We start from the raw sequence: 25,043 nt of genomic DNA, 5'->3' as shown, positions 1-25,043 counted from the left end.
AGGAAGAGTCATTGTGGATATACCAAATTTTTTTAGCCTTCTGAGAAAGTAGAGCCATTGGTGTGCTTTCTTGACTGTTGCATTGACGTGCACGGAAATGCTGATTGGTGGAGGTATTACAATGGAGAATGCAACAAAGTAGATAAATCTCCAGGGCCAGTTGAAATATTTCCCACGCTGTTGCGAGAGGCTGGGGTAAAAATAGCAGGAGCGTTGGCAAGAATTTTCAATTCCTCTCGGGCCACAGGAGAGATGCCAGAAGCAAGAACAGACATTTCTGGAAAAGCTCAGCAGGTCTGGCAGCGTCTGTGAACAGAAATCAGAGTTAGTGTTTTGGGTCTAGTGACCCTTAGAACCTAAGAGATGCCAGAAGATTGGAGGGCAGCCAATATGGGGCTGTTATTCAAGAAGGAGCAAGGGATAAGTGAGGAAACTACAGGCTGGTCAGTTTAACCTTGGCAGTGGGAAAACGGTTGACCTTGCAAGCCATATCCACATCCCTCGAGTGAATTAAGGAAAACATTGCTGAACGATAAAATTAACCAACACTTGGAGAGGCAGGGATTAGTCAAAAACAGGAAAGTAATTTTTCGAAGAGGTAACCGCGTGTGTAGATGAGGGCATTCGACATAGTCAAGACTTTCAATAAGGTGCTTCATGGGAGACTGATAACGCAGGTAAGAACCCGTAGGATCCGAGGAAATTTGGCTAATTGGATCTGGAAATGGCTGAATGGCAGGAAGCAGACATGATGGTGGAGGGATGTTTCTGTGACTGGAATGCTGTGTCCATTGGGGCTACGCAGTGTTGGGCCCTTGCTGTTTGTAATATACATAAATGATACAAATTGGAATGTAGGAGTGTTGATCGGTAAGTTTGTAGATGATAAAATTGATGGGGTGGTAAATAGTGAGGAGGATAGCCTTAGATTACAGGAGGGTATTGATGGGCTGGTCAGTGGTAAGTGGAATTCAATCTGGATAAGTGTGAAATGATGCACTTGGGCAGGACAAAAAAAATAAAGGAATTAATGATGTACAGTAGGATCCTGGGAAGCATGGAGGATTGGGGGATCTTGATGTACATTACACTGGTCTCATACATTGCAGGGAGAGTAGATAAAGTGATTAGGAAGTCACGTGGGGTATGGCCTGTATTAGCTGAGGCGTAGAGTTTAAGATTGGAAGGTTGTGCTGAAAGTCTACAAAAAGTTATAGAATTGTGTGAAGTTCTGGATTCCACACTGTGGAGATATGTGATTGCACCATGGAGATTTATTTACCAGGATGTTGTGTGGGCTGGCGAATTAGTAATTAAGAGTAATTGGACACACACCTTGGAGCAGAGGAGACTGAGGAGGGACAATGATTGGCATGGATAGAGTAGACAGGAAAAAACTTCTCCTTTTGTTGTAGGGCTCAGTGACCAGAATCATAGACGTACAGTAAAGGGCAAGGGGTTTAGAGGGAATGTGAGAAAACTTTCTTCATTAAGGGGGTGGTGGGAATCTGGAACTCACTGCCTTTAAGGTAGTACAGACAGAAACCCTTATCTCATTTAGAAGTATTTAGATGTGCTTTTACAATGTCAAGGCATTACAAGGTCATGGGCCAAGTGCTGGAAAGTTGTGTTAGAATAGTTAGGTGCTGGTTTTTGATCATTGCAGACTTGATGGGCCAAGGGGCACTTTCTGTGCTGTAAACCTCTGTATTCTCTAACTTAAGTTGAGCTTAAATGTGCTTGCTAAATTGGTAACAGATCGGTAATTGTATCTGTATCATTGTTGATGCAGGAAGGAACTATCAGAACTTTCCTCTGGCAATTTGTGCAGCATCATTGGCTATGTTACTTTTGTCGGTAGACAGGAACGCATTCGAATCAAAGGTATGTATCTCACTCTCCCAGGCATTTCTCACTTCCTGTACTTAATCATAGATTTGTATTACTCCCAAGGCCTATCAAACTCTCTACCTCATTCCCAGGCATCTGTCATTCACTGTACCTCACTCCCAGGGTGCCTGTTACTCCCTTTTCCTCTCTCTCAAGCATCTTTCACTCCCTCTATCTCAGTTCTTAGATTGGTCAGTTTCTCCTAGCATTGGTCATGCTGTGTACCTTACAGATTTGTGACATTAATGGCCAGCTGTGCTGTAAAGTTCTGTGACATAGATTATACAATGGTCTTTTAACAGTCTTCCTTAATATCTCATCACATATGAGGGCACGCACATTGGGTTAAGGGAACTCAGTCCAGCTGTTTCATGGCTGAAAATGTGTTGCTGGAAAAGCGCAGCAGGTCAGGCAGCATCCAAGGAACAGGAGAATCGACGTTTTGGGCAAACCAAAACGTCGATTCTCCTGTTCCTTGGATGCTGCCTGACCTGCTGCGCTTTTCCAGCAACACATTTTCAGCTCTGATCTCCAGCATCTGCAGTGCTCACTTTCTCCAGCTGTTTCATGTTCAGTTGATCTTTGCAGAGCGACCTGACGAATTCCTGGTTTACCGCTGGCTGCACCTGATTGATGGAACAGCCTCAGAACCTTTTGTCCTGAAGCTTTTCTCAACCTCTCAGCCCGAGATTCAGAGTCAGATATCCCCGTGCAGCATAGCAGACAATACCGGTAAGAGGCTTCACGTCACTTGGTGTTTGTGGTCTTTGTGAAAAAGTGTGCTCCCATGGCTTACTCTGTAGCTTGACATGAAACTGGGGGGAAAGAATAGAGATGCATCTCTGCTGCGTCTTTCACAATCTTGGCATGTGTAAAGGCAACCAGCTCTGCTAAAATATGGAACATGTGGCAGCCAGGTTGTGCACAGCAAGTTCCACAAACAGCAGCAGGATAATGACCAGATAGTAGACCTTGTTATAATTTTACCTGAAGGCTAAATATTGGCTCATGACACTAGGGAAAGCAACCCTTTTTGTCTTTGAAATAGTGACCGTGGGATGGATGTTTTACATTCATCTGAGAGGGTTTAGCCACTTTTGGAATATTGCATGCAGTTCTGGTCTCCCTCCCGATCAGGATGTTGTGAAACTTGAAAGGGTTCAGAAAAGATTTACCAGGATGTTTCCAGGGTTGGAAGGTTTGAGCTACAGGGAGAGGCTTAATAGGCTGGGGCTGTTTTCCCTGGAGAGTTAGAGGCTGAGGGGTGACCTTGTACATGTTTATAAGACCATGAAGGGGCATGGATATAGGGTCTTTTCCCTGGTGTCCAAGGATGTCTAGGCTATGTGGTTTAGCCATGGGAAATTCGATTTGGGGGGGGGGGGGGGGGGGGTGTGTCTGGATGAGATGCTCTTCAATGGGCTATTGGGGACATGATGGGCCAAATAACCTTCTCCATTCTGTAGGGATTCTATGATTCAACAAGGATGAAAAATTATTGGGAGTATGCAGGAATGTAGACTGGAGGTTAAAATTAGCCATGATCTTATTGAATGGCAGAGCAGGCTTGAAGGAATGAAGGGCCTATTCTTGTACTTTGTTCATACCATTCAGTAAGGAATATTCTTAAAGGGACACACCAGTGTGTTGGTTGTGCATTATTACCAATTTCCAGATTCCAAACTGTTCGGGGACATTAGCAGAGGAGGTCCTCAACTTAGATGATGCCAAGATAAACAGAATGATTCAACGAAAACCCATGCTCAAAAGTGTTTCTTTTTTTTTATTTAAGTGACCTTGCTTGTGTGTACGAATGTCACACTGGAATGCAAAACGATCAATCACAGTGGGGAAAAAAAAGCATTTCCTTACCTGCAAAGCACAACATACAGCCAGGTATATGTCAATGGTAGGTATATGGCGAGAGGACGTCTAGTGCATGTATTGTTGGGAAACTGTGAAGGAAGGGGCCCTGTTTTCTTGGACTTCCTCATGACTATATGAATGGGAATGAATAGAGTGTGGGGTGAAGCCTAACAATAGAGGGTAGGTAAGAAAATAGAAAATATTGTAATCTGTAGATTTTTGTTGGGTAAACATTTTGAGTGTCTTGGACAGAAGGCAGATTGATGAAGTTAAGATATAGATCAATCTAAGAGTTAGACAGAATGATCTCCCGTTCTATGTCAGTCTCCTGATGTAGATTACTTAGAGGGGAGAGAGACTTGAATTTGGTTCAGCTGACACTTTTTAACGAAAGCCTGATCAGATGAGAAAAGGTTTAGTGCTTTGTTGGAGATGCAGAGGACCCTTAACAGAATCGTTCACATTCTATGAATGAAGTTAAACTAATCCTCTGCAGCGCATTATGTTTGATTGCTAGAGGCACATATGCCATCGCAAAACTGTCCAATAAAACAGAATAAGGGGTCGCTCTTTTGAGATGGAGATGAGAACTTTTTTAGTTATAGAAGCTCATGAGATTTTGGACCTCTACTTTTGAAGTAGAATCTTTAAATAGTTTTGAAGAAGGAATAAATATATTCTTGATATTAAAGCAGGTGAAAGGTTATTGAGGGTAGGTGGGAAAACTGCATAATCACATGAGTCGTGATTTTATTGAATGGTACTGCAAGCTTGCGAGACTGCGTGATCCCCTCCTGAACCTGATTGCTCTTAAGTTTACAGAAGTATCAGTTTGAGACCCTAAGAACAGCTGAGGATTTGTCCTTGTCTTTTAGACCAATTGAGTTAGGATGTTTTGATCACTGCATTGAGTATAGGAGTTGGGATGTCATGTTGCAGCTGTACAGGACATTGGTTAGGCCACTTTCAGAATATTGCGTTCAGTTTTGGGTCTCCCTGCTATAGGAAAGATGTTGTTAAATGTGAAGGGGTTCAGAAAAAAAATTACAAGGATGTTGCTAAGGTTTGAGCTATGGGGAGAGGCTGAATAGGCCCAGGCTTTTTTCCCCTGGAGTGTCAGAGGCTGAGGGGTGATCTTATAGAGGTGTATAAAATCCTGAGGGGCATGGATAGGGTGAATATCCTTGGTCTTTTTCCTTGGGTAGGGGAATCCAAAACTAGAGGGCATAAAGTTTAAGGTGAAAGGAGAAAGATATAAAAAGGACCTAAGGGGCAACTTTTTCATGTAGAAGGTGGTATTTGTATGGAATGAGCTGCCAGAGGAAGTGGTGGAGGCTGGTACAATTCCATCATTTAAAAGGCATCTGGATGGGTATATGAGTAGGAAGGGTTTAGAGGAATATTGTCCAAATTTTGGCAAATAGGACTAGATTAATTAAGGACATCTGGTTGGCATGGACAAGTTGGACTGAGTGAACAGTTTTGTTGCTGTACAGTTCTGACTCTATGTAGACAACTACTGCCCCAACTCATTATCAGTTCAGAATGGTAAATGAGCCTGGAATTTGGTGGGCCTGCCACTGCACCAGGCACTTAGTTATCTGTCCAGGAGGCAGGAAGTGGTGTGTGACATTATGAGCAGTTCCCCTGGCCTCTGAGCATTGAAGTAATTCACTGCAATAATTCTTAACTTCGGTCTTAATGTTTTTACCTCCACCTGTCCCCTTTAGGCCATCATCATGGGAAATTATATGTGAAAAACCCAAAGGTAAAGGAGTTTATTAATTGGATACAATCTGCCAAGGATCAAGAAAGGGACACATTAAGTCACACTCAGATTGGTGGATGTTACACCTATCCTCCCCTTCCTTCAAGTGAGCGGGATTATCGACGTGAAATACTTGGTGAGGAAGCTGGAACTGGTCTCTTGCTTAACATTGGTGTTGCATATTTCTTTTATCTGTTTTAGCCTGCTCTGCTCCGCTGCTGTCTGCCTTCCCTCTTAGAAGGCTGTGGCCTTTAATACCACTGCAGAATGCTGGGACATGATCAAAGCTGATTCTTCCATTGCAACCAATGCTGACCAAGTGCTTTGCTGTAGGAGTTGCAGTCTGTCTGTTGCTCTGCCTGTCCTTATGGTGGATATAAAAGATTTCAAGGCCACTATTCAGAGATCTCCCTGGTGTCCTGCAATTATTCAACATGACTGTCAAAACATTGTTACTTTAAGGTAGGTTGCCCTCCTTTCTATGCTATAAAAGTTAGAGTCACAAAGACCTACAGCATGGAGACAGGCCCTCTAGCCCAAACAGGTCCATGCCGACCAAAAGGTCCATCAACACTAACCCCATTTCCTTGCACTTGGTCAAATGCCTTTTAAATGTTACTAAGGTACCTACCACAACCACTTCTATTGGCAGCTCATTCCACATGCTTACCACTCTGTGTGTAAAAAAAGAATTGCCTCTCGGGTTCCCTTTTATTCTTTCCCCTCTAACCTAAACTGATGCCCTCGAGTCCTTGATTCCCCAACCCTGGGAAAAAGAAGCATGCACCTGAACTCCAAGGTCTCTGTGTTCCACTACACTCCTTATAAGGCTCTACCATTCATCATGAAGCTCCTACTTTGATTTGACTTTCCAAAATGCAAGACCTCACACTTATCTGTATTAAACTCTATTTGTTATTTCTCAGCCCACTTCCCCAGCTAATCAAGGTCGTTCTGCAATTTCTGATAACCCTTCTCAAGGTCCACGAGATCTCCTATTTTAGGGTCACCTGCAAACTTACTAATCATGCCTTGTACATTCTCATCCAAATCATTGATATAAATAACAAACAGCAATGGGCCCATCACCAACCCCTGAGGCACCCCACCACTCGCAGGCCTCCAGTCTGACTAGCATCCTTCTACTGTTACCCTCTGCTTTGTACCATCAAGCTATTTGTGAATCCAATTTGCCAGCTTCTCCTGGATTCCATGTGATCTAACCTTCCAGAGCAGCCTACCACATGGAATGAGAGGCCTTATTGAAATCCATATAGCCTACGTCTCCTGTTCTGCCCTTGTCAACCTTCCTGGTCACTTCATTAAAGAACTCTAACAAGTTCTGTGCTGCTTACTGTGATCTAATGTAATCTTGTCGAGCGTATGATATAGAAACCAGCAGTGCCTACAGGAACATTTCTACCTTTGATTTTAAGGAAAGTCAAATCTATCTTTCTTAGGTATGTCTCCCTTGACTACGATGTCTGAGCTGAAGCAGTATATCAATCAGCTGGAGTACCGAGAGTATAGGCAGGTCACCATCCAGGGACGAATCAAATCTGTAAAATACCAGTTACTGGGCAAATTGGATGAGGAGGTAACAGAGATGTCTAAACAGTTGTTTTACATTGGGGTTGGTGGCAAAGGGAATAGGCTAAGAATGGAATATTGTATGAACACATTGACTCAAATCGTGTTGGGAAAGGAAAAAATTGCATTTGTTTGTGTACTTCCAGACATGCCAGGTGGAATCACCAGGGCAGCATTAACCTTACTCAGAGACACCTTGTGTCATCTGTGCTCAGAGATTGCACTTTAACGTCTGTGGGTTCAGATCCCACTGCAGAAAATTGTGCATTATATCCAAACAGATTCTCAAAAAGTGGAATACGGATGAAGGTAACAGATGAAATATCAAATGAAGGCCCTCTCTGAATTCTGGTTAACATAAAAGAACCTAAGGGATTCTTTGAAGAAGACTGGGAGGGGTGTTTGTCTGGTCTCGTGGCCGATGTGTATACGTGACATAACATTACGAGAAAACAAGTTTTCTGACCATTATCTGATGACAGCTTGCTGAACACAAATTGCCACCGTGCTTCCTACATCGTGACAAAGACATTACAGCCAAGTGATTATTTTTAAAGTTGTTTTAAAATGTTCCAGTGTCATTTTGCACGGAAACCTGTTTTCTTATTTTTTCATGTCAGTGCACCAATATTACAAGATACTGTCCCTATCTTACAAGGCTTTAATATGATTCTCACCACCTTTCACCATATCAGTGGTTTGTGCTGGGTAAAGAAGACACTGACGTAGGCTTTTGTGACGTTACATCTTGGCGGTAAACAGGAAGTTTCTATCATTATCAGATTTCCAGCCTATCCGGTAGCCAATTGGTTTATCTGGCAAGTTCTTGTCTTACAGTTCACTGAAGTCTATAATGCCGTTGGAGGAACTGAGGAGTATGAAGAATTGCTTGACGCTGACCAGCCATTTCAGGGCATAAGAGAAAACAAAAGTCCTGTAATCCCTATCTTGAGGTGAGACTTATTTTCCATACGTGGAATTATTTTCTGTTGTTGGAAATTAGTGTTTGTGAAGGCAAGATATATTTATTTCTAAAGTCTCCAGTTGGAGACTCGTTCAGGCAATTCGAAGTCAGTTATTTTGATGGGTAGGAAAATCAGCTACTTTGAATTACTCTGTGCTGGAGATCTCCTGTCCCCTGGTGAAGGCAATGACTAACATATGGGGTCTGAATTCAGATCTCGCTCTGCCTGTTTCACGTTCATGAGTTTGAACAGTGAGTATCAATAAGTTAGTTGACTGCAAAGAGCTTTGTGATGTCACCTGGTGTTCAGCCAGTTACATTTCTAGGTGGGTGGGAGTTGGTCATTGGGATGATTATCAGAAGTAGGAATCTTGGTTGATGTTCTCCCCCCATCTTCCAGAAACCTCTTGTTTTGCTGCCAGGACTAATGCCAGATAATTCACTGCAGACTAGAGAATGGATCAGAGGGTATTCCTCATCTTGTTGGGCAAGTTACTGTGTCAAACAACTGAAGCAACAATCAAAAGACATAATTAGCAGCAGTAATCCAGGAGAGTAAAACCAAGATTGGAAAGGTAGTCAAAAGGTTGTGGTCAGGTGACAAGCTTGGCTTTTAGTTCCTCTGTGTTGAGATGTAACTGAAGGAGCTAACAATTCACACAGTTTAGAGATATTGGTGGGGCAGAGGAGGGAGAATGAGGCATACAGTAGGAGACAATGCAGTGAGACCTAACCTCAGCAGAAGGGAAGACCCCACCTTCTCTGTGTTGGAAATGTGACTGAATTAATATACTGGAACTTTGTTTCACCAGTGGACCTCGTCCGAAGAAACAAGCTGGCTTATCACAGAAAAGAAAAAGAAAAAGTGCATTCTGCGAGAAAAAATGTACACCAGTGAGGTAACTGAAACATTCACTCACTCTGAATGTCTTGCTGCTCAGTGCTGCACATCTAATGACTGAACTCCAATTCTTTTGTCAGGTTGCTGACTAATTCTAAGATACCTACTAATAAGTGAAAGAGGGAATTTGTGACAAACCTTTTAGCCCAGCCAGTAGTGAGAATGTGAACTTGGTACAATAGTGACTGAGGTGAATTGTATCGATATATTTAGGGGAAATCTGGATAAATACATGATGCAGAAAGGAATAGAAGACTATGCTGGTGGGGTCTGGTTAAGAGGAAGCTTGTACAGAGTATAAAGTTTACCATGGGCCAAAAGGGGTGTTTCTGTGCTGTAAACACTGTGTAATTCTTGTAGCTCTGCATTTGAATTCTCCATGAGCTCACATTGTCTTCACAGCCCAGCAATGCCTCGCCTTTAGGCAGGAGTTTTTCTCTCTGTTCCCTTGCTTAGCTCCACTGTGCACAATTTCCAAATTGTTCAGAACTTGAGAACAGTGTTGTAACTTGTCCAGAATTAGGCGCATTCAGAAACATCATCCTTTTAAACATCACAAGCAGCATTTCTTTTAATGCACTGACACCATGTTCCATGTTCTGTTGTTTAGATCCTCTGCTCTCCAACTTCTGACAGCTCCATATTTTCCTGCCTCTACTGCAAATGTGGTGATAATACCCCTGGACACCTTTTAAATCTCTTTACTGAATTAAAGCTCTCCACTTAAAAATAGATTGACAAGGTTATTTAGCATAGAACGTAAAGAGTGGGAATAGATGTTAGCCCCTTGAACTGACTGTGACATTAATTAAGATCACAGCTAATCTGATTATGGCCTTACCCCCACTTTTGATTTCTGCCCATCATAACCTGTGACTGTTTTGTCGATCAGCCTTGAACATAGTCAGTGGCCAGGAGAAAGTGAGGACTGCAGATACTGGAGATCAAAGTCGAGAGTGTGTTTCTGGAAAAGCACAACAGGTCAGGCAGCATCTGAGGAGCAGGAGAATCCACGTTTCGGCCATAAGCCCTTCATCAGGAATGAGCCGGGGGCTGAAAGATAAATGGGAGGGGGTAGGGCTTGGGGAAGGATTATCCCAGTCCCAAGCCTCCATCTTGGCACCACCCTCCTGACCTGTCCATCACCTTTCCCAACTATCTGCTCCAACCCCACCCCACCCCGACCTCTCCCTCACCTTCATCTACCTATCACTTTCTCAGCTACCCACCCCCATCCCCCCATCTCTCAGCTCCCTGTCCACAAGCCTCATTCCTGATGAAGGGCTTATACCCGAAATGTCGATTCTCCTGCTCCTCGGATGCTGCCTGACCTGCTGTGCCTTTCCACTGACACACTCTCACCCCATATTCAGTGGCCGGCTTTCACTGCTCTCTGTTGGAGAAAATTTCAGAGATTGACAATACTATGAGAGAAGGAATTTCTCTTTCTTTTGCTTCTGTCTTAATGGGAGCTCCTTTATTATTAAACTCTGTCGCGTAGTTTCAGAGTCTTCCATGAAAGGAACCTCCTTTTAGAATTTTGTAATTCAACAAGATCACCTCTTCTACTTGCTGTTTATCCCCAGTTTGATTAATGTTTCTTCATAAGGTAGCTGCTTCGTCTTAGGTATCAACCTGGTAAACTTTCTGTGAACTGCCTCCTTAAATAAGGAAACCGAAAGTGCACACAGTACTCTGAGTGGCATCTCGCCAATTCCCTATATACTTGTAGCAAGACTTCCTACATTTATGTTTAAAACAAAGTACCCTGGACTTGAGGCACAGAGTACAAATTCAAAGCATCTGTGTGAAAGTTTGGTAAACTACTGGTTGGGCCTCAGCTGGAGTGTTGCTTCAAATATTACGTTTCACATTTTCAAAAGATATTGAGGCCTGGAAAGAGTGGAGAAGAAATTTACGAGGATGGGGGACTTCAGTTATCAGACAAAATTGAGCAGCTGAGATTGTTCTAAGGTTTAAAGGGAGATTGGCAGAACGAGAGGGGGGAAATGAGGGGAGTTGCTTTCTATGGGTTGAATTGGAGAGATCTGAAATATGCTGCCTAAAAGGATGGTAGAAATCAATTTAAAAATGGCTTTCAAAAGGGAGTTATTTGCAGGGCTATATGAAAAAGCAAAGAAATTGGGCTATTGGGAAGACTGTTTGAAAGAGGCACAATAGGCACAGTGGGCTGAACGGCCTCCTCTGCCATATCATTTTGTAAAACTGTATCTCCTCGCCTCTGATTTCTGCCACCTTTTAGTACATGTGATAATAAATTCTGATTCTCACTTAACATCTCTCCAGTTTAGAACATTGGCATGTGAAAGCACCACATAATATAATTGGTTCCTTTTTAACCTAGACTCTGTAAGGATACAGGATCAGCTAGGGTGGAAGAGAATGCAGCTCACCATCTACGAAGTCACGAGAAGGACGTGAACCGTGATGCAAGTCCTGGGAAAGGTTCGAACAAACTGAGCTTCCTTGTAGCATTCTGTGTTTTGTTCTGTTGTTAGGATGTGGCATGGGGTTATCATCCCAAATGTGATAACTCCTGAAGTCAGAATATGACTGAGCTGCGACTCTACTTTCCACCATTATCCTTAGCAGCTAAAGATCTGGATGTACTCTGTGACTAGGTTCTCAAATGCAGCCTGCCAATGTTGGTGAGAGACCAGAGGCCAGCCAGTAGCTGACAAGCTCAGAAGCCCTCACTTTTAAGAGAAAGTCAGAGGGCTGACATCTTGTGGCTGTAGAGATTACTTACGTGGAACCACATCTGCTGTGGGGCTTGGGAAGGAGTTAATTGACCCTTTGCTATCTCAAAAGGGGATTACACATTATTGAGAGGCTCATGTGATATTATCTGTTGGCACCAATTCGTGTTCCAGGTTATTTTCATTCAGATAGTTTATCAGTGTGCAAGCAGTCTGATGTAATGGAGAAAACCAGGATTAGTTTGAGATTGTTGTAATTAGAATCATGGCTCTTATGGAAGCAATCTTATCTATGCTAGCTTTTTAGTATCGAGCTAGCTTCTGCCCACTGCAGTTAAATATCTTTTAAATTGTTATTGAATCTGTGTACACCCATTCATTTCAAGTAGCATATTACAGATCATCACAGCAACAAAATTGAAAATTCTCTGTTCCTGCACCTTCCCACCAAATTGTTTCAGATTAGCTTATATTGCTGACCTTATTCTTTCTACCGTAGTGAATCCCTTAACATTTCTTTGCCTTAAATTTCACCTGCCAGGTGTCTGAAAGACAGCATAGATAAAGGCTCTTTGGCCCGTTGGGTCTGCGCAAGTCAAAAATAACCACCTAACTATTCTAACCTCATTTTCCAGCAATTTGTCCATAGCCTTCTGTGCCTTGGCATCACAAATGCACAGCTATTTCTTCTGTGTCCTCCTGAATGAAGTCTGTTATTTTGTTCCGTTTACTACCTTTTGATTTTTGTTTTTTCTTAAGTTATGCCTGAGGTGATCAATATATTTCAGTAATAACTTTTCATGTTTATAGATAAAGATGTATATGCATTTCCAGATAGTAGATTAATCTGGGCTTGATACAGGGCAAGAAGGGGAGAGTGGAGTAATGAGGTTAGTCAGGGATTGAATCAGGTTATGAAGAGAAAATGAGGCAGTGGGATCAGTGTGGGAATGATGATAAAGAACAATGGGGAGGGAGGAGAGCAGTATGATTAGTTTGGGATATATACAAGACTATATGGAAACAGTGTATCAATGGAATTAGTTTGGGGATTGATATAGGGTGTAGGAAAGGCAAGAGTCAACAGAATTAATTTGGGTATTGCTACAAAGTTGTAAGGAGAGCAAGGCACTTGGATTATTTTTGCATTGGTATAAGGATCTGGGGAGATAAGGCAATGGGAATATTCAGGATTGATCTGCAAAGCAAAATATAGGATGGGCTGAATGGCCATCTCTTGAGCTCTAAATTTCTGTGACTCTCTCTTGTGGATTTACACTATATCTAAGGATTAAGATAGGGTTTCCTCCCACAATCCAAAGGTGTGCAGGTCAGGTGAATTGGCCATGCTAAATTGCCCATAGTGTTAGGTGCATTAGTCAGGGGGAATGGGTCTGGGTGGGTTACTCTTCGGAGGGTCATTGTGGACTTGTTGGGCCGAAGGGCCTGTTTCCATACTGTAAGAAATCTAATCTAATCTAAAAAAAATCAATATAGTGTGGCTGGTTGAGATGTTAAATATCATTGCTGTCCAACTGTTCAAATGAATGTATTTTACAATTGAGTTGAAGAGCAGAGATTTTTCTTAGTCTCATTCCTAAAGCAATACCATTTAAAAGTAAATTCATAACCATCAATCTAATCAGTGCATGTGAATTGTACTCTGCACAAAATGGCTGCTGCATTCACTTCCATCATACTGGCTATACTGTAAAAGTAAACTGTTTTGTATGAAGTAGATTTGGAAGTTTGAAATGGTATGAATGCAGTACAACATTTCTTTCTTTTGAAGCCCTCAACTTCCTAAAAGCGTGTGAGGAGTTCTACACAGACTCTGATGATGTGGAAGAGACTCCAAGTGCAATGAGCTTAGCCCAGCCCATCTTCTCTCGGATTGACTGCTCATCACAGCGAGAGCACATTGCCCATCGGGGAAACGTTTCCCAAATGGTAGCTCGTTGCTTCCACTTCAGAGACAAGTCCTTCCTCCTCAAAACTTTTGGTCTCCAGCCGTCCAATTTTTCTGGAATCCCAGCAGGTCAGACTGAGGATCTGGAACAATGTGAACCAGCATGTTGCTATGGATACTACACTGTGACCATTTTAGGTAAAATGAGTTTGGTTAACAAGATCTGGAAGTTTTAACATTTTGCTTTATCAGCACATATTGGCAATTTGTGCAGGAGCTTCTGTATCTTAGGACTAGCCTGTACAAAAAAGTTTTTAATTGTTATGGGGCTTTTGGGAAAGTGTGGACAGAGGTTAGTTTGACATACAAATCTATAAGGGGAGTGTAACTGCTTTGAAATTGATACAGGGAGAATGTGAGGACTGCAGATGCTAGAGATCAGAGTTGAAAAGTGTGGCACTGGAAAAGCAGAGCAGGTCCGATAGGAAAGTCTGTTATTTTGTTCAGTTTACTACCTTTGAATTTTATGTTATCTGAAGTTATGCCCAAGGTCATCAAAATATTTCAGTAATAACTTTTCATCTTTATAGATAAAGATCTATATGCATTTCAGGATAGTAGATTAGTCTGGGCTTGATACAGGGCTAGAAGGGGAGAGCAATTCCACTCCAGGACATGCCAGATGGCCTCCTAATCAAGGACCACAATTTCCCCTCCCACATGATCAACCATGCCCTCCAGAGCATCTCCTCCACTTCCTTCCCCTCTGCCCTTGAACCTCATCCTTCTAACTGCAAGAAGGATAGAACCGCATTTCCCCACCCGTCCTCACCTTCCACCACACTAATCTCCAGATACAGTGCATCATCTTCTGCCATTTCTGTCACCTACAGTCAGACCCTACCACTAGGGATATATTTCCCTCAACCTCCATCTGTGTTCCGTTCGTGGCTCCCTCGTTAGGTCCACACCCCCCACCAACCCACCCTCCACTCCTTGCACCTTCCCTTGCCACCGCAAGAAGTGTAAAACCTGCACACACACCATCCCCCCTTTCCCTGTATCCAAGATCCCAAAGGATCCTTCCATATCTGGGAGAGATTTTCCTGCACACTCACCCACTTGACCTACTGTGTCCATTGCTCTCGATGTGGTCTCCTGTACATTGGGGTTACAGGATGCCAACTCACGGAACATTTAGGGAACATCTCTGAGACACACACACCAAACAACCCCATTGCCCTGTGGCTGACAATTTCAACTCCCCCTCCCACTTTGCCAAGGACATGCAAGTCCTGGCCCCCTCCCCTGCCAAATCCTAGCCACCTTACGCCTGGAGGAAGAACGCCTCATCTTCCACCTTGGGCCCCACCAACCAGATGGCATCAACGTCGATTTCACCATTTTCCTCTTCTCCCCTCCCCCACCTCATATCAGATCCAACTCGGCACCACCCTATTGAACTGTCCTACCTGTCCATCTTCCTTCCCACCTATCTACTCCATCCCCCTCATTGACCTATCACTATCACCCCCCACCACCATCGACCTATTGCCTTCCCAGCTACCTCACCCCCACCCGCATTCTCTGATTGATCTCTGTCTTCCTCCTCCCCCCACACCCCCACCACCACATTCCTGATGAAGAGCTTATGCCCAAAACATTAGTTCTCCTGCTTCTTGGATGCTGCCTGACTCGCTGTGCTTTTCCAGTCCCACACTCTTCGACATTGAAATTGATACACCTGTGGTGAGAGAATAGAGCAGTGGGATTAATTTGGGATTGTATTCTACAGGGAGATATTGGGACAAAGAGAATTAGTATTGGATCCCTCTTACAAGGAGTTGATAAACACAGTGGGCCAAATGGCCATCTGTGGACTCTAGACCTGCTTGGTTCTAGTGCTGTAGATTGCAATTTTTGTCCATTTTCTTTGTAAGGTGTTCTGTGTTACTGGAATATAATGTCTCTGATACTAATGCCCTTCTGAAGGCTTCTCCAAGAGTTGTTCATATGTGACCTATGCGTCAGCCCTTTTAAGATCTCCCAAGGATATGGACAGCAATCAGGTAAAAGTTACTTGTTTTCAAATCATTCCCATGAATGGAGGCTTTATTGGCATTGCTGCCATTTATTGTCTATCCCCAGTTGCCTTAAGGTTGTTGTGTGGACCTTCTATTTGTCTGATCACATCTTTTTTGCCTTATTTGAAATTTGCACCCCTAATGTTTGGTGGGAGGGATGGTTTTGATGGTGATCTAGAGCAGGAATCCTGTGTTCCTTAATCTAAGGGTGTAACCAATCAGCAGATGAGATTATTACAGCAAAGACTGGAAACACCCAGTCTTTGAGATAGGACAAAAAGGGAATATGAAACAGGAATCTTACTTGTTTTGTCCTCTCTCCTGTTCCAGGACTGAATGAAGAATTGTCTTTAGATGCCATCTTTCTCCCTATCGTTTCCAGGTTGGATCACCGAGCTATACATCCTGCCAAGCACAGCAACACTCTGATCTCCATTTTGGCTCATGGAGGGCTAGCATTTAGCCAGACATGCCACACTGGCACAGATGGTGCAGATTGCTCAACACCTTCCCCTGGTAAATGTCTACTATCACCTTCTTTCTATTTTCCTGAATGTACTGACTGACTGAGTTCCAACTGCCTATTGATATCTCGACTCAGTCCCCACTCTTCATTTGTAAACTGAAACAGCATAGATTGTACAGCAGATAAACAAGCCATGCTAGCCATATAACCTTTACTGATAGTTATGCTGCACTTATTTGTATTCCCATTCTTCTTCATCTCACCCTTCATTAGCACATCCTTCTGTTCCCTTATCCTTTGATGTTGAAGGCATGACATTTTTCCCAGCAGTCAGAGTGGTGCTGAATTCAAAGAGGCCCTATTTTGACTGTTACAAGAGCCTTCATTTTGCTGTGTTGGAGTTTTGAATTAGACAACAGACAATAGGTGCAGGAGTAGGCCATTCGAGCCAGCACCACCATTCAGTATGGTCATGGCTGATCATCCACAATCAGTATCCTGTTACTACCTTATCTCCATAACCCTTGATTCCACATTGGAATATTTTGTAAACTTTCTTGGAGTGGATAAAATTTGTATAATTTATAATCTGAAATTCTTTCATTGGTCTGCTTTTCAAATTTTAGATGCAACTTTCAAGGAGTTTAAAACTCTGCTAAACTACTCTGATTGATAGGTGTAAGTTAGAAAAAAGCAGCTGGCCACGCAGTTTTAGTAGAGCTCTTTGTTAATATTTCCCCAAGGACTATAGGTATGTCATTGTGGATTCTTCACTGAGTTATCATTATCTCAGTAAGGGATAAATTCAGTTAATCAGCTTAACATCAAAGACTCTTTAAAAGTCTTTTTAAGTCTAAATAGACGTTTGCTGAGCTTTGAGAGGGCTGAATGGATATGTTTGAATGGTAGTTTACAAACTCAAATGTGTATGCTACATACCTGTATTAGATTGTTTAGATGTTTAATTTTTTATTCATCACTGTATGGCTGTTGAGGCCTGCCAATGGCAGCTACTGGAAAGTGGTTATGGAGGAGGCATGGTGGGGGTACAAGTTGGTATTTAAGGTATGAAGGCCCATGACTGTGGGATTAGTCAGAGCTAAGAGGCACCAAGATATCACTATTGTAACATGATAACATCTACACAATGCACTTAGATTGAGCTCATATCTCTAGAGTCAACCTTGCATCTTCTGCTTGTGTGTGTTCTGTATCCTTTGCAAATTAGGAGTAGGCCATTGGCCTTGCACTGCCATTGATCAAATAATACTTGATCTGATTTTGCCTTTAGCTTCACTTTTTACTATTTCTACCCTTTGACTCAAACAAGCATCCATTTAACTCATGGTGGTACAAAGCACAGTGGTTATCACTGCTGCCTCACAGTGCCAGGGACCTGGTTTTGATTCCATTCTCAGGTGACTGTCTGCGTGGGTTTCCACTGAGTGCTCTGGTTTCCTCCCACAGTCCAAAGATGTGCAGGTTAGGGGGAATCGGTCGTGCTAAATTGCCCATGATGTCCAGGGATACGCAGATGGATTAACTGTGCAAAATACAGAGAGGGTGGGGTGGGGGTGGATTTGATGGGCCAAATGACCTGCATCCATGTTCTAGGGATTCTATGATCCAGCTTTCATTGCGAGGAAGATAACGACAGACAATAAGCCTGTAAGACAATTTTCCTCACTTCTAACTTAAACGAGGCTCTTATTTTTAAAATATCCCACAGTTTAAGTTTTTTGCCATAAAAGGGAAAATGCTCCCAACAACTACCCATCAAGTCATCTTTTTGTTTCGATAAGATCACCTTTCATTCTTCTAAACTCTAATGAATAAATTTTGAAAACCAAGCAATACAAAGTGAAAATTGACGTGACAGTTGTTATTTAGCCTACACATCACTGATTTGTTTATTGACAGGTGACATTCTCAGATCTGCAGCCGGTCTGGAGGAAATGATGTTCATCTTTATCCTCGATATCTGCAATCAGGGAGGCACCAATGTTGAAGTCGTTCTCAATCGTGCCTATGTCCAGCACAGAGCTCTCTGAACCATTCAGGCTCTTTGTTGTTTCCTTTGAATCCCCCAACAATATTTGCTCAGACTGGATCGAATATGCAGTTCTGAGTTTACGTTAGAATTTTAGTTTTGTTGGATTTTTTTTGTACTTAAAAGAAAAAAGCTTTGTTCCTATGGAACTGTATCAATTTCTGTCATCTCTTCCCATTGCTGCAAGTTAAGACCCTATTGGTGAACAAAGACTGTTTTCTTAACCTCCCCCTCAAAATGTATACTCAAGTGTTTGATGGCAGTTCAGTGACGGAAAGGATTTTTCATAATTCCTCTGCCTGCCACCTGCTGTGTGAAGATTTATTTCTATGTATTGACATTCTGACTAAAGGCTCAGGTTTCATTCCTGTCAAATTCTGAGTTGGCTGATTTGAACCACTGACCCAGGTAAGGTCCAGCATCATAGTGGCATGGGGAAGATGGTAAGGAGAGAGCAAGAGAAAAATAATGTATCTTTTAAGCAAGTTGTTTATTATCAACATGCTAGGAATTCTTTTCGTAAATGAGTTTATATGTATTTACAGGACATGTTAAAAGAACTCGGTGGTGGGGGGGGGGGGGGGGGGAAGGGTGTGGAGAGAGAGAGAAATTGAAAAAAATTGTTAATACTAATTCAATTTTTAACAGGGCTGAGAGCAGAATTTTTAAGTGTCTTTTTCCCCCTTTTGCCAGGGAATGCAATCATAAGCTTTTTATGTAAATTTGACATTACTTTTTCTATAAATATTGTCTCCAGCTGAGCAGGTAATTTTAAATTTATTGGAACATGCACCAACAGCTTATAGAAAATAAGATGGTCAGAAAATAAATTATTAGGCTGAGAGCAACCCCTCAGACGGTGGAGTCTTTACTGTGTGCACAATTTATATTGAGTGAGTAGCTAGTCCAAGGTTGGGTACTGTGTTATACTTGTAGGTGGTTTTCCTAATTCTTCTGTGATTTAAAGCAACTAATTTTACTGATCAAATTAGTAAACTGTCTTCTGGCATGGTATTTGCAGCATCTTAGTCCTTTCACCCTGTTGACAGTATCTGGAATATACATTATCCAACGTAATTTGTTTTTATTTGTGTACAATATGAAAGGGTGTTTAATCAAACTGTTTTGGTAAAGGATTATACCTAAGCTCTGCACTCTTCAGGTAATCTTTCATGTTTCATTTCAGATTGGAGGGAAGCAGGTTTGGGTGAAGCAGCTTTTTTAAAAAAGTTATCTAGGATTGATCTACATGAACAGGAAGAGAAATGGGAATTGGTGCTGGGTGACTTCTGAGGCCCAAATGGGTGAGAAAGTAGTCAACTGGCACAAATTCTATTCTAAGCGTTAACAGATGACATGGTAAAAGCATTGTGGTTGTTGGCACTGCTTGAGGACAAGGTATCAGGCAATGCTAATTAAGAAATAGCTAATAGTTGCTAATCAGCTGTCACACAGCAGGAGACTTCTAACTCATTTAAACTTAATTTTAATCTGTTTTTTCCTGGGTAACTTTACTCTAACTCATCCCAACATTTCCAGGCTTGACCCCTTGGTACCAATCCATCTTTACCGTACTACACAATAAAAGCAAATGTAGTGAAAAAGTCACAATGGGAGAGTTTGGGAAGCACTGTCCCCAAAAAAGTTGCAAAACCTTAAATGAATTCTGAATTGCAATATTCAGTGCACTGAGAATTCAAAAGAACAGTAAGTCAAAAAAAAAAGTCAATAGTGTTAATGAAATTCTTTACTTTTATTTTTCACATTTGGAATTCAATGTAGAGCAAACAAACCCGGCCATTACAGTTTTATGATTCTTGTACAGCAGGGGTCTTCAAATTTACCATGTGCTCCTGCAATTTGCTGCAAGCGTCGAGCCATATTGGAGCAGCACACGCAATATTGGCAAAATAGTATTGGAACCTGCCAATATTTATGTGCTGCTAAAGTAGAGTCGACAGAATGCTCCATGATTCCCTCGTTCCAGCACCCTGGTTGTTGAATCTCTCCATCCAGGGAACTGACAGCATAAATTACAACTAATCCCACATCTTTAAGATATGTATTATAACGGAGATAATGTGAAACAAAAAGTTAAATTGAGCTATTAGTTAAAAGTTATTATTATTTGTTCCTCATTTCGCAATTTTTGCTTGATTAGTGTTTCATTAGAGTTTACTGGGTCACTGGGGGAAGAGAGGTGATTCAGTCCAGAATATTCAAAGTTTATTTAAAGCGATTATTTCAGGCAAGTCAGAACTGGCTTCAACCTACAGTATTCAGTTATGGATGGATACACAATAAATTGGTGATTAAGGATCAAAGGACATTATGTAACTATCACCAAAACAAAAGATTTCACTTGGACTTTATGGATAAAAGATTTCTTATAGCCTTTAAAAACCCACATTGATGGTTAAGCCAGCAGCAAAAATGACAGTGAAGACTACAAATTTACCATACAATTTGGCTATATCTTATAATTCAAGAGTTTTCCAATGGACATTTTAATATAAAAGTTTGTTTCTCAAAATCCCATGAAACTGATCATTATTTAGAGGAACCTCAATTATCTGGCATTCTATTATCAGAATGAAATACTCCCTGCCCACATACTTCAGATAATAGAGGTTCCTCTGTACTGCAAATCACGTCAGATTCAAGCTTCTTCTTAGTTTTCTATTCTTTCCTTCAGCCCCTGGTGAACCTCGCATTGTGCATTTTAGTGCTTTACCTGAAGAAATATTTCAAACCACATTCACTGCACATATAGAAGGTCTACTGGAGTTGATCAAGGCACAGCATTTAGATAAAATGACTAGTAAAAATTATATAAAACAAATAAAAATTCCAACAAATAGTTCCAGACACAGGGAAAAAGCCTGCTATCAATGCATATCTGTGCACAATATGGATACAAGTACCACTTTGGGATAAGCCTGTAAGTTTAATGCAGTGTAAACTAAAATAAGTAGAGTTCTATGTATACATATACCACTGCAGATAGCACATTCCTCCAAGTATCGTGTGGCTGCATACGGTTTAAATAGAATGGATATAAAGTTTAGTACATGTAACACATTTGGATTTGCAAAAGGTGCCACAACAAAGGTTATTATACAAGATAATTGCTTTATGGTACTTAAGGATGATATATTAGCCTGAACATTGGCTCACCAAAGGTAATTTTCAGGATAGCAAACTAACTAGAGTCAAGAGTCATATAGTACAGAAATGGACCCTTCGCTCCAATTCATCCATGCTGACCAACTTTGCCAAATAGGTTGATTTGCTTGCATTTGGCCCATATCCCTCTGAATCTGTCCTATTGAGATACAACATTTAAAATATTTTGATAGGTACATGTATCTACCACTTCCTCTGGCAGCTGATTCTAAATATGAACCCCACAGATCAGTGTTGTACCACAATTATTTATGATTTTATTGATGGCTTTGAATAAGGGATCATCATTGTATTCTCAGCAAATTTGGGTACATTAGAGGAGAATCAAAGAGATACAGATAACTTGCAGGGAAGTGATGGCTAATGGTCTTATCACTAGACTATTAATCCAGACCTGGGTTCAAATCTTGCAATGGCAGTTGATGAAATTTGAATTCAGTAAAGGTTTGGGATCAAGAGATCAACAATATCCATGAAAATCATTGTTAATTGTCAGGAAGAACCCATCTGGCCCATCTTTACCTAGTCTGGCCTATGCATGACCTGAAGAAGGGTCACACCTAAAATGTCAACTTTTCCACCTCCCGATGCTGCAGGCTTGCTGTGTTCTTCCAGCCATGCACCTGTCTACTTTGGATTCCAGCATCTGCAGGTTTCTTTTCTCTGCGTATGACTCCAGCAATGTGGCTGACTCTTAACTGCCATCTGGGTAATTGGGTTATTAATAATACTGGCATAACATGTCAAAACCCACATACCATGACTGAATATATTTTTAAGAAGTAGACTTTTTAAAGTTGGGGGAAAAAAGAAAAACTGTCAATAGATGGACAATGTCCACATTGGAAGAAAGAATAGAACAGGAGAATATTATTTGAGAGAAACTATAAAACACTGCATTACAAAATGATCTGGAGTCCTTGAGTCATAAAATGTCAGCATTCAAATACAAGGAAATTAGGAAGGCAAGTAGAATATTAATTTCTGTAAAGAGATTGAAGCAGAAAATTAGGAATGTCTGGCATATTGGTGATACTACAGCTTAAATGCTGCAGTGTTTTGGTCATATTACTTTTGGTGGCCCATATTTTGTGTTGGAAACAACTTGAAGGTGCACTAGACTGAATCCTGAGATGAAGGAATTATCTTAGGAGGAAGGGCTGAGTTAATTGAGCCTATACCAATTGGAGATAAGAACAAAAGATTATTTTATTAAAACAAGATTCTGAGCAGATTTGAAAATAGGGAGTCTCCAATTTAAGACAGGTGAAAAGGAATTTCTTCTCTCATTGGGTCATTTGTCTTTAGAAATCACTTCTCCTGCCAGCAAAAAAATCTTGTCGCTGAATATACCCATAGCAAAGTTGGACAGATGTTTATGTGACAAGGAAGTCAATGGGAAACAGACAAGAAAGTAGATTTAGGGTCTTAATCAGATTACCTAAGATCTAACTGAATAGCAGAGCTTGAGAATCTAAATAGCCAATTCTAGCTCCTATTTCAAATGTTATGAAGAACTATGTTTTTACATAGGTATGCAAGTTAAAATTATTGTTCACAGAATTCAATCCATCCTGTGGGATGTTGGAGATGTGGGATGGATCTTCAATTGCTTCATCAAGGACTTGCCCTTGCATATAGTGAGAAGTGGGTTGTTCACTAATGATTTGAAAGTGTTTGGTATCATCAATGACTCAGGTATTGAAGCAATCCAAAAATGCCCACAAAGGTATGGTAAACACCATCGCCAAGAGAATCTAACTATTGGCCCTTGGTGTTCAACAGTATTACCAATGAACTTCCCATCAACATCCTAGAGATTACGGTTGGCCAGAAACTTAATTGGACCAGCCACTTAAAAACTCTGGCTCCAAAGAGCAGGTCAGAGGCTAGAAATTCTGAAGTAATTCACCTCTCAACTCACCAAAGAATATCTGCCCACAAGGTACAAATCAGAAATGTGATGAAATACTCTCCACTTGCCTGATGAGTGCAGCTCCCAAGCATAACACCAACTAGGAGTAATCCACTGAATTGGCACCATATCCACAAACCTTCACCAGTGAGGCACCATTCCACAAGATGCAGTGCAAAAATTTACCAAGGCTACATAGAAAGCACTTTGAAAACCCAAGACCACCACCACCCAGAAAGACGGCAGCGCATACATGGAAATACCACTACTTGCAATTTCCTCTTCAAACCCCACACTACCCTGACTTGAAAAGATACTGCCATTCTTTCAGTTACTTAATCAAAATCCTGGAACTACCTCATTTAACAGCACTGTTGACTTTAGCAGTCAAGGCAAAGCTCACCACCATCTTCTTAAGGGCAATGAGGCAGTGTATCCTGCATCCCATGAATGAAGAAAAACATTCAAGACTGAGGAGGAGGAGGAATGTCTTCTCAGAGCATTGAGAGTCTTTGTAACTCCTTGCCACAGAGACTTGGAGAGGATTAGGTCCTTATGTATACTTAAGCATTAGGATACACAAATTCTTGATCATTAGGGGAAAATAAATGGTTCAATGGAAAAGACAGCAAAGTGGACATGTGGAATGTTGGATCAACCATGATCCTGTTCAATGGCAGAGCAGGTTCTAAAGCCAAAACAGCCTATCCTGTTCCTATTTCTTATGGTCTTAAGACTGGATAAAAATCTTCATCCTGAAGTGTATTGTTGCAGATATGCGTTCCTCAGTGGGATGCAGCATAATAAACAAGGAGGAACAAACCTTTTCCAGAAGGCTTACTATCGGTGACTGAGTGTCCATCAGCACGGATTGCTAATACTAATCCACCCCAATTCTGCTGCTTGATTTGCAATGTTAATTTTTACTCCTATCAAAATTTAGACATTTTGTATTATAGTTGTTAATGAAATGGTACACTGAATTCTATGCAAATAAACACATTCACAAAGTTAGCTTGATTCTGGACATTCTCAAGACACTGTTTACACATCAAATCTAGGTTTTTCATTCTACTGCAGAGAAGTTGAAATATTCCACAATTGTGAAATAGAAATAGTTTTTATTTTCATAGAGGGAGGAATGAACAGCACCTGCCTTCTGAAGCAATTAATAGTTGGGTGCTAGCAACATAATTTGGGATACACTTTCACAATAGTCTGCTTCTTTTAGAGTGTTAAGAGTACCCCTGTATTGTGTTTCTGGAAATAATTCATAAAACCTGATGCAGGCTTTTAAAGCAATACAATATTGATTTAAAAACACAGAATATTTGCTAAATTATTGTGATCTAACAACTCTGAAAAGATACCAAATTCAGAAGCAGGATCAAGGTACTGTCACTTGCATGGCCACACAGAAAAGGAAGAAACATTAAATCATAAGCATTACATATGGGATTTGAAAATCTATCAATTGTGTAATGCAGAAATGATAATCTACAATTAGGAGATTCCAAGAAAGAAAACTAAAAATTGATCCAATAATCTTTATGTGGGGACTATTAAATTCCTGGAAGTTGCATATTTACAACCAAAGAAAAATAACAAGGTGGTCAGAGGAGTTACTAATCATTTTTTTTTAAAAATCACTCAGAAGATGCAAGGCCATTATTTATCACCCAAACATAAATGCCATCATGAACCTTTCTGAATACAATTGAGTGGTTTGCTAGG

General features: G+C 41.2%; 1 protein-coding gene across 2 annotated transcripts in view; it reads left to right on the top strand.

Moving 5' to 3' along the window:
• Positions 1-24,323, top strand: part of LOC140492610 (RPA-related protein RADX-like) — a 42,772-nt gene extending 18,449 nt beyond the window's left edge. The window contains exons 5-15 of one of the 2 annotated variants that reach the window (XR_011963587.1): positions 1,793-1,884; positions 2,479-2,622; positions 3,683-3,799; positions 5,487-5,660; positions 6,985-7,121; positions 7,952-8,067; positions 8,891-8,977; positions 11,345-11,445; positions 13,492-13,806; positions 16,075-16,208; positions 18,079-24,323. Coding sequence is in view for 1 of the 2 variants with exons in the window: in XM_072591621.1 (XP_072447722.1) it covers positions 1,793-1,884; positions 2,479-2,622; positions 3,683-3,799; positions 5,487-5,660; positions 6,985-7,121; positions 7,952-8,067; positions 8,891-8,977; positions 11,345-11,445; positions 13,492-13,806; positions 16,023-16,208; positions 18,079-18,209 (1,600 nt within the window). In the remaining variant the exon portion in view is untranslated. Of the gene's footprint in view, positions 1-1,792; positions 1,885-2,478; positions 2,623-3,682; positions 3,800-5,486; positions 5,661-6,984; positions 7,122-7,951; positions 8,068-8,890; positions 8,978-11,344; positions 11,446-13,491; positions 13,807-16,022; positions 16,209-18,078 lie in introns of both variants that reach the window. The other variant, XM_072591621.1, reaches the window with a different exon arrangement.
• Positions 24,324-25,043: the final 720 nt, after the last annotated feature.

This window comes from Chiloscyllium punctatum, chromosome 21 (genome assembly GCF_047496795.1).
Source record: "Chiloscyllium punctatum isolate Juve2018m chromosome 21, sChiPun1.3, whole genome shotgun sequence".
Taxonomy (NCBI): Eukaryota; Metazoa; Chordata; class Chondrichthyes; order Orectolobiformes; family Hemiscylliidae; genus Chiloscyllium; species Chiloscyllium punctatum.
Note: the sequence above shows the minus strand (reverse complement) of the source record. Positions and strands in the feature narration are given on the sequence as shown.